General features: G+C 38.2%; 1 protein-coding gene across 2 annotated transcripts; it reads left to right on the top strand.

Moving 5' to 3' along the window:
* Positions 1–1964: 1964 nt before the first annotated feature.
* Positions 1965–12881, top strand: LOC124185478 (zinc finger SWIM domain-containing protein 8 homolog). Of its 2 annotated transcripts, none has more exons than XM_046576300.1 (20): positions 1965–2095; positions 2819–3018; positions 3155–3465; positions 3573–3999; positions 4143–4391; positions 4766–5059; positions 5211–5834; positions 5940–6116; positions 6322–6508; positions 7023–7131; positions 7245–7401; positions 7474–7673; positions 7794–8286; positions 8416–8544; positions 8642–8861; positions 9013–9323; positions 9503–9625; positions 10222–10586; positions 10757–10906; positions 11050–12881. In XM_046576300.1, the coding sequence occupies exons 2-20, from the start codon at positions 2851–2853 to the stop codon at positions 11114–11116; spliced, it is 4761 nt and encodes a 1586-aa protein (XP_046432256.1). In that variant the 5' UTR covers positions 1965–2095; positions 2819–2850; the 3' UTR covers positions 11117–12881. The 2 variants fall into 2 exon arrangements, with proteins under 2 accessions (XP_046432256.1, XP_046432264.1); XM_046576308.1 differs by having other exon boundaries at positions 7005–7131; positions 9527–9625.
* The last annotated feature ends 305 nt before the right edge of the window (positions 12882–13186 follow it).

Below are 13186 nucleotides of genomic sequence, written 5' to 3'. Positions count from 1 at the left end.
TTTGCGTGTTTTGAGAAAAAAAAACCAATCAGCAGAAGAACATTTTGTTTCGAATGATCTCAGCAAAGTAAGAAATGACGCTGCTGTAAAAACTTTCATCATACGGTTCCCTAAAAACTTTCATCATACGGTTCCCTAAAAACTTTGTCGTAATTCGAGTCCACTTTAATTGAAAAGAATGTTATAGAAACGTTATATACTGTTGTACGACAATGTTTCAATACTGTTTCGTGCACAACGATAGTTGATAAATGATCTTAATCGAATGATCGATAACGAATTATTGATCGTTATAGATATGCGTATACATGTATGAGAATCTGATCTGTACCAGCATTAATCGAGAAATAAATTTTTGTTTTTCTGGTTCGGACAGACTTTATTCGTAGGAATTTAATTGGGTAGTTGAAAATAAGATCGATGGGCGTGAAAGGAAAAGAGAAATAAGAATTCCCCAGTCAAAATATCTCTCCGAGATACGGGCGGGTCTTCAATTGAGACGCATCCTTCTCGCACTTTCTGTGTGTATATATACGGGAGGAGGACAGCCCTGCCTGCGTTTCCATGACAACCGTATCGAACCAATGCCCGGTGCCACGCGATATGTTAAACGATCCACAGTTGGGGAATTTTATCCGAGACCATTAACGAGGAACTGGGCTAGGCTAGGCTCGGAAAACCAGACAGACATTTCTACGGTAATGATTCGGGGTAGACAAACGAGCCTTTCTCTCCGAGGCAGTGATTCTCTCCCTGGTCCTCCTCCCTTCTTCGCGGGACGAATTGCATTTTCTATACACACCTCGCTACCAGCTGAGCTATTTTTACGAAATTGTTATTCTACGTTATCTGGGATAAAAAGCTGCACTTTTTTCCTTCACGTAGAGGAAAGAATTTTCACCGATCAAAGGGAAGGGCTGCCTAAGGTTTCGGTCGTCCTAGGGGCTAACGCACTGGAGATGAACGAGGAGAGAGACGAGGGAGGAAATAACAAAGGGTCGAATCTAAGCGGAGAACGAGGTTCGGAGGTCGTCGGCCTGATATAGCTTCGAGGGTTTGAAACGACGAGAATTCGTTCACCCCGAATGGGGTTTTTCTTGTTTCCTTTTTTTTTTTTTTTTACATCTAGAAAACCGATAGACGATTTTCAATTTCTCGTATAAGTAGGCGTAACGTCGGACGTGTTTGTTGATTATTATTATTATTATTATTATTATTATTATTATTATTATTATTATTATTATTATTATTTTTTTTTTTTTTTATACCGCTTTTTACAGTTTCGACAACAACTGCCTTTCGACGCCTTGGCATTACGATTGTTATATTTCTTCATTAAAGTTGTCTGTAACTTAATTAAAATTGGAATTTATCCCGAAAGGGCAGCGAGACTTGCTGGCAGCAAAATTAAAACACGCCGTATGTACATGTCTTTATATTTCTCAAACGATACTGTAACTAGTCGTACGATGCGTAAGCCCGAGTGTCGCCGTTTGAGATTTCAAAATTCAGGTAACGAAGTTAGGAGAAATGATATTACACGGCTGAGAACAGTTTTAATTCCCGTAGACAAAGGGAATAAATCTCATTCTGAAAAGGATTCTTCAGTTCTTCCTTACACACATACTACGACACGATTTCAGATACGACAATCAATTCGAAGCAGGCTGATAGTACGCCAATAAATGAACTATATTTAATACAATTTTCATTCCAAGTGCTGTTCATTTATTATGGTTTCAGTTCAACGTTCACTCTGTAACGAATGAATGATTCAGCTGCAAAACGAAGCGGATTCGCTGTTCGACTAAAATTCAACTTTCGTCCCTTTTTTTCATTTCAGAGGGTCAGACGGTGCCAACGTTGTGCGAATTATCGGCAAGATGCGTCGCTTCGCATATTCCCTTCGAGTTGGTGGAACACGTTTATCCACCGGTACCAGAACAACTTCAACTGAGGATAGCGTTTTGGAGTTTCCCCGACAACGAAGAGGATATCCGCCTCTATTCCTGCCTCGCCAATGGAAGCGCCGACGAGTTTCAACGCGGGGACTATCTCTTCCGTACCAAGAGTGTCAAGGATCCACTTCAAATTGGTAAGTGACATTCTACCGTATCTTGTTGCCCTTTGATTAATCCGGGGGCTCCATCCTCTTATCGTATCCTGTGAAGATGAGGCTCGTTGGTAATAATGAGGAAACTATCAGCTCACCAGTAGACCTATTTTTTGTACCTGCAAATGTCATATCAAGTTATACTGCCACTTTGCAAAAGATGGAATAATAACGATGATTGTAATAATGATAATGTAATGCAGCGGTGGTAAGAATGTAGAAATGGGAATATTTGGTCTGATCTCGTTTCCTACGGCATCTGCGGGCAATCTGTCGTTTGACCCTTCGTGAAGGTTCAGCGGACAATGATGACCTCTATCATCATGTGGAACAGCCTCTAATTTTCCTTGCCACTTGCTGATTGACACCGTAATTGATAGTGACCTCACCCGATATCCCAGTAGTCTTGGAATGTGATTCATTAACTCGTGAATCATTAAAAAAATCTAGCTCAATTATATATCTCATATTATCATTATTGTTGTCACACAATGAAAGTTTTTCGAACATGAAAAACATGAAAAGATCATGATTACGTCAGAGTTGTTCTGCGAAGATCACAGTTTTTGTTTCGTAAATCTACGTAATTTTAGTTTGATTCTGCAAAGGGCATCCAATTGGGATTTCTTTAATAAAGTTAATGAATTGTATTTTAAATTAATAATTTTTGCCACTACTTAAAACTTTACTTTTTTCACCGTCCAGGCTTTCATCTGAGTGCCAGTGTCAGTGCGCCAATGGGAGCAAACGTTCATAATTTACCAACCGTTATGGCTGCTCGTACTCAGTACAATGTAGCTGTGACATTTGATAGGCGACGTATCACATCCTGCAATTGCACATGCTCTTCAACGGCATACTGGTGTTCACATGTAGTTGCGGTTTGCTTGCATAGAATACATCTGGTAAGTTGATTTTTTTTTTTTTTTTATTTAGTGAATTGATTGGTATGTTTTATGAATGTGGGCATATTCTGATTTTCAAGAAAATCTGTCAACTAGGAAAAGAGTGAGAAATAAAAATCTTATCTCAATGTTACAGCCAACCCAAGTATGCTTAAGAGCACCTGTGAGCGAATCTCTGTCCAGGCTGCATCGTGAACAACTACAGAAATTTGCTCAATATCTTATTAGCGAACTGCCACAACAAATCCTTCCCACTGCTCAGCGTCTTTTAGATGAACTTTTATCAGCGCAACCTAGCGCTATAAATAGCTATTGCGGAGCACCAGATCCCACTGCTGGAGCATCCGCTCATGATCAAACTTCCTGGTACTTGGATGAGAAAACATTACATGATAATATAAAAAAAATTCTTATCAAATTTTGCGTACCTGCTCCAATAGTTTTCAGGTATGTAAAACATCTGACAATCATTAAATTTTGTTTTGAAAGAAATATGACGATGGCCTTATCGTTCATTCATTTTCAACTAATATCCAACGGTTGTATTTTTACAGCGACGTGAATTATCTAAGTACCACTGCCCCGCCGGCTGCTGCAGAATGGTCATCTCTATTGCGACCGTTAAGGGGTCGTGAGCCAGAGGGGATGTGGAATCTTCTTTCAATAGTCAGAGAAATGTTTAAAAGAACAGACAGAAACGCTATACCGCTTCTTGAAATAATTACCGAGGAGTGTATGGCTTGTGAACAAATTCTCGTGTGGTGGTTCAACACTAAAGTTGCCCTTTCAAATGGTTCTGGACACGGGGGTGGAAAACATGGCAATATGAACAGCAATGCGTCACAACATGCTTGTTCTTCGCTCTGTGATGAGATAGTTGTTCTCTGGAGGTTAGCAGCATTGAATCCTGGGCTATCTCCATCTGAGAGGGAAATGCTTCATGGTCAGTTCACAGCGTGGCATATGAAAATAATTGACAAGGTTTGATTTTTAACTCACTTGCATGTTCACTTTTTATTGAAATTATAACGTCTTCTTTCAAAGATTTTTTATATTTCATCACATAATTTTTAATAACATGAATCATAATTTTTAGTCATACCATGTAATACTTTTTTTTCCAGATAACTAAAAGTCGAGGTAGCTCAGTGTCACATAACTCACACAATAGGAATAATAGTAGCATTCAAAATTCCTTAAGAACAGATCTTGAGGTATTTACAGGATTTAAACCAGCGCTGGAAGCTTGTTATTTAGATTGGGAAGAATACACAGTTCCTGGGATCACGTATACCGCTGGGAGTAACCCTATGTACCACTGTCCATTCACGTGTTTCAGACATGCGGGAGACGCAAGGACAGAAGTTAATCAAGTTCGTAAAACAAAAGTTAATAAAAAGTATCTAGCCCCTAGCTCTTTTTACAAAAGATGCATTTAATTTTTTATCATTTTATCTCTCTTAAGTTTAGTTTACTTGATTTTGGAGTGGCCAATACTTATTATGCTATTAACAGATTACTTTCAAATTGTTTCATAGCAAAACAATTCTAATAACTGACGGTTGCCAGGTGTAAAGCAACATGATGCATTTGTGTAACATTGTTGCCATTTTGCAACACATTGATATATTTGGTCAATTATTTCAGCCATTATTGACTTTATTCATCCCGTTTAACGATCATAAATCTCTATATAAAAATGTTAGCATTTACCTGTAGTGATGGAAAAAAAAACTATTGTTCACAGGTAAATTCAAGTCCTGCGGTTCTAAATTGTCAACCGCCAACGTCTCACCATCATGGTAGAAGACCGCTCAGCTTGGGATTGGTAGAATTCAGTTACATGGATAGAAGACGGTTGAATCCGCGAGAGTTTCCTGGATTATGTTCTAGAAATGCTGGAGACGGAAACAGAAGCAGCGTTAGTTCGGAAGGATTTTGTGAAAATTATACGGACATGCCAGAGACACCAGAACCACAGGCGGTTCTTGTCAGACGCGGTTGCGCTCAGTTAAACAACTGTGGAGATACAGATTCGCAGGTAGAAATATTATTGTTTACTTTTTGATTCAGATTTTGGCAGTCTTGCAGATTTATGCTGACATTATTCTTATGCTTTATAAAAGTATGGAACTCTAATAAAAAAAAATTACTTCGCATGTTTAATTTAAGGTGATTATATTATTCAACAGGAAGGTGGCGGCAGCGAATCATCATCTAGTAGCAACACCAGTCTAAACCACGCTCAAAGTTTGGATAAGCACCGCTCAAACGCGTCGTCTGAGACGCACAGTGATAGTAGTGATAGTAGTAACAGTAAAACAGTTGAAACAAATCGTAGGCCAAGTTTAGTCGAGTATAGCAATGAACCAGTGGCAAGTACTTCACGCGGTGTTGTACCTAAGCATAATGTTGTGAAAAGTGGACCGGACTCAGATCTCGAGAAGGATCCATCGAGGAGACCATCCAAGGATGAGAGTTTATCGTCGAGCAGCGACAGCCCATCTGGGGATGAGTACAACGTGTATTATTATGACCCAAAAACACCAGTAGCTAATGGGGGTGCAAGTAATAAAGACTCAAAGAACGAAACACTTGCTATTAGTTCTGCAAATACCAGTACAGTCTTAGGCAATTTAAAGAAGACCGAGGATCCATGGGATATACTCTTCGCCAGAGCTGAGGGACTTCACGCGCACGGTCATGCAAGAGAAGCGTGTACTCTTGGTGTTCAGCTTGCCGAAGAATTACTAGCTAATCCACCTGACTTGATGATCGAGGTACCACCTCTGCCAGTCAAAGGAAAAAGGAAAAAGGTGAACTCACGTGGATACTAAAGTTTCTAACCAGACAAAACAATTATCAGATACTGTGCTCAGAATGGTAATATAATTGGTTAAAAGTTTTTTTACCTGTTACAGCAACAAATCAATCCTGCCTCGCACCAACTCACCTGCTTGGCATCTGCGACGTTGGCAAAATGCGGTTTCCTCTGTACGGTGCTTGCCGAAAATTCTGAACATCACAATTTGGCCTTTAGAGTTGGATTATTTGGACTTGAAATGGCTAGGCCTCCAGCGAGCACGAAACCTCTTGAAGTAATCCATTGTAAACTTAAGTAACCATGTTTCATTATTTTTCATTCACGGTACAAAAATTTTACAAATTGACTAACTCGATTACTTTTCATTATACAAATATCTATATTCTAGTCATCATGATGAATATTACCTGCATTATATTTGCGAAGCAACTTACTACCTAGGCTTTATTTTATTTTTTTTCTATATGTTTGTAATCCAGGTCAAGTTAGCTCATCAAGAAAGCGAGTTGGTAGGCTTACTGAAAAGGATACCATTGTCTCCTTCTGAACTCGCCATGGTTAGACAGAGAGCAGAGCAATTGAGAGATGGAGTATTACGGTCCAGAGGTCACGCTCTATTGCCAATTATGCTGTCCAGCTTCATCTTTGATGCACTCAACATTTCAAGTACTGTTACATTTACTACTTTTTTTTTTGTATGAACATGTTTTACAGGTTGTGCGTCTTTGTCGAAGACATAGATTACAAAACTTGTCTTTCTTGTCTTAGTCAGAATTAATTCATTGTTCGTGCATCTTCAGTATATAACAGTATTGTACCGAAAAAAAAACTAACAAGATGCATAAATTGAAGTTATTAATTGATAATTCGAAGCAGTTGATGATAGAATTTTCTTGTCTCAACTACCTAAATTGAAACAGGAGTATATTTCATCACTGAATATGTACTTACATGCAGCCAGTGTGTCTGCGATCAACATGCAAATGATAATTCTTTTCACACTGCTTGTGTTTACTCAACCTGACTATCGTACTTCACAATACATTACATCATGTTTATGTGTTAGTTGTAAGAATGAAACTAAATTCACCTTTTCAGAACTGAAAGTGTTAATAATTATCTTTTGTAAATAACTACTAAATAAGATGGGAATGATTCGCAGGACTGAAACTGCCCACAGACGTAGACGAGAACCTCGGATTTGACGCAGCAGTCGCAGCTCTTGGATTGAAGGCGAATGTCAGTGAAGCAGACCATCCCCTATTATGCGAAGGGACACGGAGGCAAAGGTATTATTCATACATCACATGATTCATCTTATAAATAAGTAGTCAATTTTTATAACAATTTGTATTCCGTGTTATAATAACGCTTTGTGCGATACAATTTTCCACATTTCCAGAGGGGATCTGGCTATAACTCTGTTGGTGCACTACAAGGATATACCGATGAAGGTGGCACGAATAATGGATAAATTACTGGACCGCGATGTTCATCAACTGATCAAATCACCTATACTTAGCAGTTATTACTCCTCTAATCCTCCTACAAAGAGTCAGGTAAAACTACTAAGGGTTCAAAATATTGCACATAATTCCTGCACGGTATTTTCTTACAATTCTTCTTTCAAGATGGCCGGCTTCCGTTGCGAGGAAGCGCGAGCTTCTCCTCTCACTGGCATAGAAACAACTGGTAATGGGGATGGTGCTCTTGGAGCAAATAGCAGACCCCATAGCAGCACTAGTGCAGAAATTGAAAGTGGAATGAGTACTTTAACAGTCCAACCACAAACAGCTCAGCAGCAGGCACCAGCAAGAACTAAAGAGACTCGGTGAGAACTTCGCATCACTCTAATGCAAATTTCTTGCCGGAATTATTACTTCTTTTCTAACGAAAACACATTTTTTGTACTTTCCTACAGCTTAACATTGAAGTAAATAATATTTTTCAGTTTCAAGGGCAAACGGGCATATCCATCGATTCCTAATCAGCCATCAGAAGCTGGAGCGCACTTCATGTGTGAACTTGCTAAGACAGTTTTAGCTAAGGCTGGGGGTAATAGTGCCACTTCGTTATTTACTCAGGCCTCTACTAGCCAGAATCATCATGGACCACATAGGGCTCTTCACATGTGTGCCTTCCAACTTGGACTCTATGCCCTTGGTCTACACAACTGCGTTAGTCCAAATTGGTTGAGTCGCACGTACTCGAGTCATGTCTCTTGGATAACTGGTCAAGCAATGGAAATTGGCGCTCCTGCTATATGGTTCCTTATAGATAGTTGGGAGGGACACTTGACTCCTCCAGAAGCTGTCAGTATAGCCGACAAGTCTTCCAGAGGAAGTGATCCCAATATGGTTAGAGCTGCTGCTGAATTAGCTCTGTCATGCCTGCCGCATGCGCATGCTCTCAATCCGAACGAGATACAGAGAGCTATTTTGCAGGTAAATTGAGAAAACTCGAAAACAAATGCCTTATTTTTCCGTTCAAATATCTTGGTTGTTCACGTGAATGTATCTCAGGCAAATAAACAAATTATAAAAAGAGATTACAATTTTATATCGTTGTTTCAGTGCAAGGAACAAAGTGATCTCATGCTAGAGAAGGCTTGTATAACTGTCGAAAATACCGCCAAAGGTGGTGGAGTTTATCCAGAAGTATTGTTCCAAGTAGCCAAATACTGGTATGAATTGTATTTAAGGGTAAGTCATTGAGTAGGCTTGACTATTTTTTATTTTCCTAGGTATATTACGTTGTCAGGTAATTCGGATACTTTATTAGACAGTTACACATTTTCAGCATACTCCTGGTGGGGAACAGCAGGAAGAAATTCCTCACGATCCTTTGCAATTAGATCCAAGCGGAGCTCTGCTTGTTGAATCTGGACCTCCTATGGACTTGGTTACCGGTCAAGTAATACCAGGTCCAGCTCAAGCAGTTGTTGTGACAAGTACTCAGCCACCACCACCTCAGCCGTATCCAAGCGTGCATCCATCTATTACAACACCTGCTCCGCTGGGTAATATATTGCATGTTTGTCCGTTAAAATTTTTCTAAAAGAATTTTCGACGTCTTCAGGTATTTCCCGAAAGTTTATATCTATATTCATTCAACTACGAGGACAAGAATCTGACTAAATATGATTGTTGAAACTATTGTTTCATGTTTAGGGGTTGGGACACCATATACCGTAGCTCCGTACAGTTTTGTGCACCGTTTTCACCATCATCTTCCAGCATTTGGTGGGCCAATGCCTCCACACAGAGTCGCGTTACCTCCACCACCTTCTCACATGCAGATGTTCCATCCCTTATTTTCTCCTCATCCTGGACATCCCCAGCATCCTCGAAATCCAGCTGTTGGTACCCAGCAACCTCTGGTACCTCAATACTATGCCCCACCACCTGTAACGACCGTTAATGTACAAGCACCTCCGGGAACTCATCATATGTTTACTATGCAACAACCGATGCCTGTGAATGTGAGTAATAAACTCATAGGTCTCTATTCTTTATGTTTACTGATAATTGTGATATGTTTACTGATATCTGTGGTACAAACAACACTTAATTAATCTTAGGTAGTAGTATTGTTTCTGCTTATCACTTACTCCCTAATGAAACTTTAAACGAACAGTAAAGTTAAAATCTATTCACAAAGGTGTTATATTTTCGCCAGGTTCAGTCTGGAGTAGCGGGACCACTTCCTGGTCAAAACGGTCTGCCTGGTCCAACTTTAGTTCAAGCTCAACCTATCATATCAACTGTTAGAGCGCAACCACAGGTAAGGTCCTTAATTTTTACATTGGTGATGAATACATATCAGATTATATGCGTTAACAAAATGGCAAAATATGCTTGCAAATGCCCTAAAAAAGGGTGAAAAATATGCACAAGATATCCGCTATAAGAATGTCAATTTTTATTTGAATTTTTCATTTATTTTTACTAATCATACTTTTCAATCAATTATAATTCTTGTGACAATACACAGTCACGTATTTTTCTAAACTTGCTAGAGCAAACTTGCGACGATTGTCACTTAATATTAATTTGTAGGCCGAAAATGAGCTCTTGAGGCAGGGTTTGACCTGTTCCATTGATATTTGCATTAATCATCTTAATTGCTTCAAAACCCTACATACCTCGCTACTGAAATAAAGTAATAAATTCTGTAATAACGTTATAAATATCGCGTTAAAGGCATATGCATGTGCAAACATGCAGGTGCATATAATCCGATGTCTATTGATGAACAATGGATAGTACGAAATGATTACCTGTCATAATCTGAGATGTGCAAAAGAGACCGCTCTGGTGTTGATTTATACAAACCGCAAATCTTTTGACTTGTATTTAGAATTATTTTAATTCTTTTAGGTACATAGACAGAGTCAACCTTTCAGTCCACAGCAGCTGCGAGCATTGGTAGCTGCTTATAGGGTTGGTATGTTGGCTCTGGAGACTTTGGCTCGAAGAGTTCATGACGACAGGCCACAAGCCAAGTATGCTCGAAATCCACCATATGGAGAAGATGTAAAATGGCTACTTCGTGTTTCTAAACGCCTCGGTAACCAGTATCTCCACCAACTCTGCATTTGCACAGTAAACAGCATCGTCAGTCCTTTTGTTCTTCACGACGTTGCACTCGAGGCTGCTCACTATCTTGCTAGAAGCAATCCAACCCTAGTTTTACAGCATTTGAGATCAGCCCTCGCTCCGCTCGTTCACAAATGTCAGCAAATGTTAGTAAATTTTCTATTTTATATCGTTAACACTTGCTTTTCTCTTAAGCGGAATCCTAGTAAAAAAATGAAGATTTTATTTTTTGTTGGCTACAGTTAAATTAATTGTTCAAGTATCTCAATATGACTGAATATTGCACCATTCATTAAACAATTAACTTAAATCTTAGGTATATCCAGTGTATGCATCAGAAGCTTTATCATCTAGCAGCAGGGGACTATGAGGATTTCGTCAGTGTTGTGTGCGCAGCAAGAGCCGCATTTCAAATCACTCCTGAGGGGCATACTCAATTTAAAGAATGGCTGCAGTCCATCAGAAGGTAAGGTCAAAAGCAATCACTGTTGTAAAATGTTGAAAATATCTTTCGTTGATAATTTAATCTGGAGACGAATTGTATTTAAAAACCAGAAGTGCTAGTATTAAAGATCACATCCCATTTTCCGACGGTTTATTTGATTACAGATCAAAATCCTGCAAAAAGGATTTGTGGGCGCAGATCAACGCGGCACTACAGCAGAATGGCAAATGACACAGAGCAGAGCCAGGTGTGACATGGCTCACCCATCACTCTCATCCCCGAACAACGGCGGTCTTGCTACAACATCCGCAAACTCATCTTTGCCATCCTCACTCTCAAAGTATCTTCTGTGTGCACGGATTAACTACTATGAATAAATTCACATGGGATAAAATTTCTGTTCCGTGTATCGTTGAGGAACCCTGTCACCCTGAAGGAATGATCTCAGGTCTGTCATTCCCGCATGAGAATTCAGAAAATCCAACCAATCCGAATTCCGATCCTCGGGATGAACAGGTCAGTTGATTATTCTAAGCTTATATATGGTTGAAATAGTAGTATACTAGAACGGGTTTTGAATGAGATCTATGAGTAACTTCATTTAATATTTAATACAACTTGGGTGGCAGGAGTTTTAAGCATCTGATAACCCATTCGAGTGTTGTTGAATGCGTAAATAAACTGGGCGTAAATTTAATGGCTACTAGACTTTTCGTTTCATTGGAAAGTGGTAAGTTGAACGAGTTATTGAAAGTTTTTGTTGAAATATTCTCACACAAAATCTTTTTACATGAAGGTATTGTCTGGCGAATATGTATAAGGACATCATTAAATTTAATTCATTCTACCTGTGAGCATTTGTAGTGTGAAATTAGTTAGTCTCAAACACCATTGTATTATCAGTGGAGAGTATTTGATGCAAGAAACACATCATGAAATTTGAGTTCATTAACATTTGCCATTGGAATGTATTCTTGTAACAATATGTACGAGAAATCGAGCGTATGAATATATAGAGTACCAGAGAACATTTCTCAATGTCATTACTCATTAGAGTATCAATTGCGATGGATTAATTCACTAGAATTTGCAATCTATGCGTCAAACAGATGCTATTTAAGTAGGAGTGCTCTCTAAATAAACGAGCGTTAGTATTTCTTTGTATAAAAGGAATTACATTTCTAAATAAACGTCATGGATGTTTTTATTTTGTAATCGAAAAAGCATAGCGAAAGGTTATTACTTTAATATACTGGATGTGTGTTTCAAAAACACTTCTCAGGAGATATTCATTCGTCTCTTCAAGTCCCGTTATTTCAGTTTTCGTAATTTCCTACTTGTTTGAAAACATTTAGGCTTAAAAAACAATGTGAGCGACGAAATACGGAAAAAACAAAAATTAATACGATAAGTTGAAATTACTTACCTATCCATGATTGAGAACCACAGAAAAAGAGCATTGAGCGCAACCTCAAAGTGTTGTGACTGAGTAACAGACCGATCTGGCGAATTGTTATTCAACCAATTGAAAATACAAGCCTGAAACTACACATCATTCACGGAGAAAATCATCAAAATGAGAATCATTTATTTTAGTTAGAATATCTTTAGCTTCAATTAGGTAGAAAATTTTATTTCGAATATAGATAGGATGAATTCTTGTGTCTTGTTTTATTTTTGTAAACAAGTAAAATTTTTTAATATTAATAGCATCTATTTATATAATAATACGATATCATCCACATGTAATACACGATATATACTTTGTATCTAACGTTTGAACAGACGAAATTCGGAATTTTCCTTCCTTATATGGCAATCACACTTTTCATTTTCGATTACCACTTATCACTTATCAAGTATAATAAAACAGATATTATACACATTGATAGCATGTTCGTTTGTCACTACATACTGACAATCCATAAACAAAATGATCTCTGTAATTTTTAAATCAAAGTAATTTGAAATATGAATAAAAAAAAGTGAAATCAAATCTAATACTAATGAAATTAGTAATCATTTAATAATCCTCTACCACTGTTGCTATTTTTAGTCTTCCATAGTCCCAATACAGCTTGAAAATGCGATATTTTTCCGTATTTTATTCGTATTTTCTCAGCTATTGATCCTGCAATGTTATGGATGTCTCTAGAGTTACACGAATCAATTATAACTGTAAAACGAGAAATCTTTCAATCCGAAAATCATGGAACCATTTCGATCTTGTCGTTAGATGTCTTCAGTGAAGAATTTACCTATTTCGGAAAACAATGAAATTGATTTCTTCATGCCTGGCAT

The sequence above is a fragment of the Neodiprion fabricii genome, chromosome 1 (assembly GCF_021155785.1).
Source record: "Neodiprion fabricii isolate iyNeoFabr1 chromosome 1, iyNeoFabr1.1, whole genome shotgun sequence".
In the NCBI taxonomy this organism is placed as follows: domain Eukaryota; kingdom Metazoa; phylum Arthropoda; class Insecta; order Hymenoptera; family Diprionidae; genus Neodiprion; species Neodiprion fabricii.
Note: the sequence above shows the minus strand (reverse complement) of the source record. Positions and strands in the feature narration are given on the sequence as shown.

Bases quoted from the DNA above. Each gene is read 5' to 3' on its own strand.
- LOC124185478 (XM_046576300.1), top strand. From the start codon at position 2,851: ATGGGAGCAAACGTTCATAATTTACCAACCGTTATGGCTGCTCGTACT. The intron at 7,132-7,244 runs GTATTATTCATA...CCACATTTCCAG, and splicing joins GAAGGGACACGGAGGCAAAG to AGGGGATCTGGCTATAACTC. The intron at 10,587-10,756 runs GTTAGTAAATTT...CTTAAATCTTAG, and splicing joins GTTCACAAATGTCAGCAAAT to GTATATCCAGTGTATGCATC.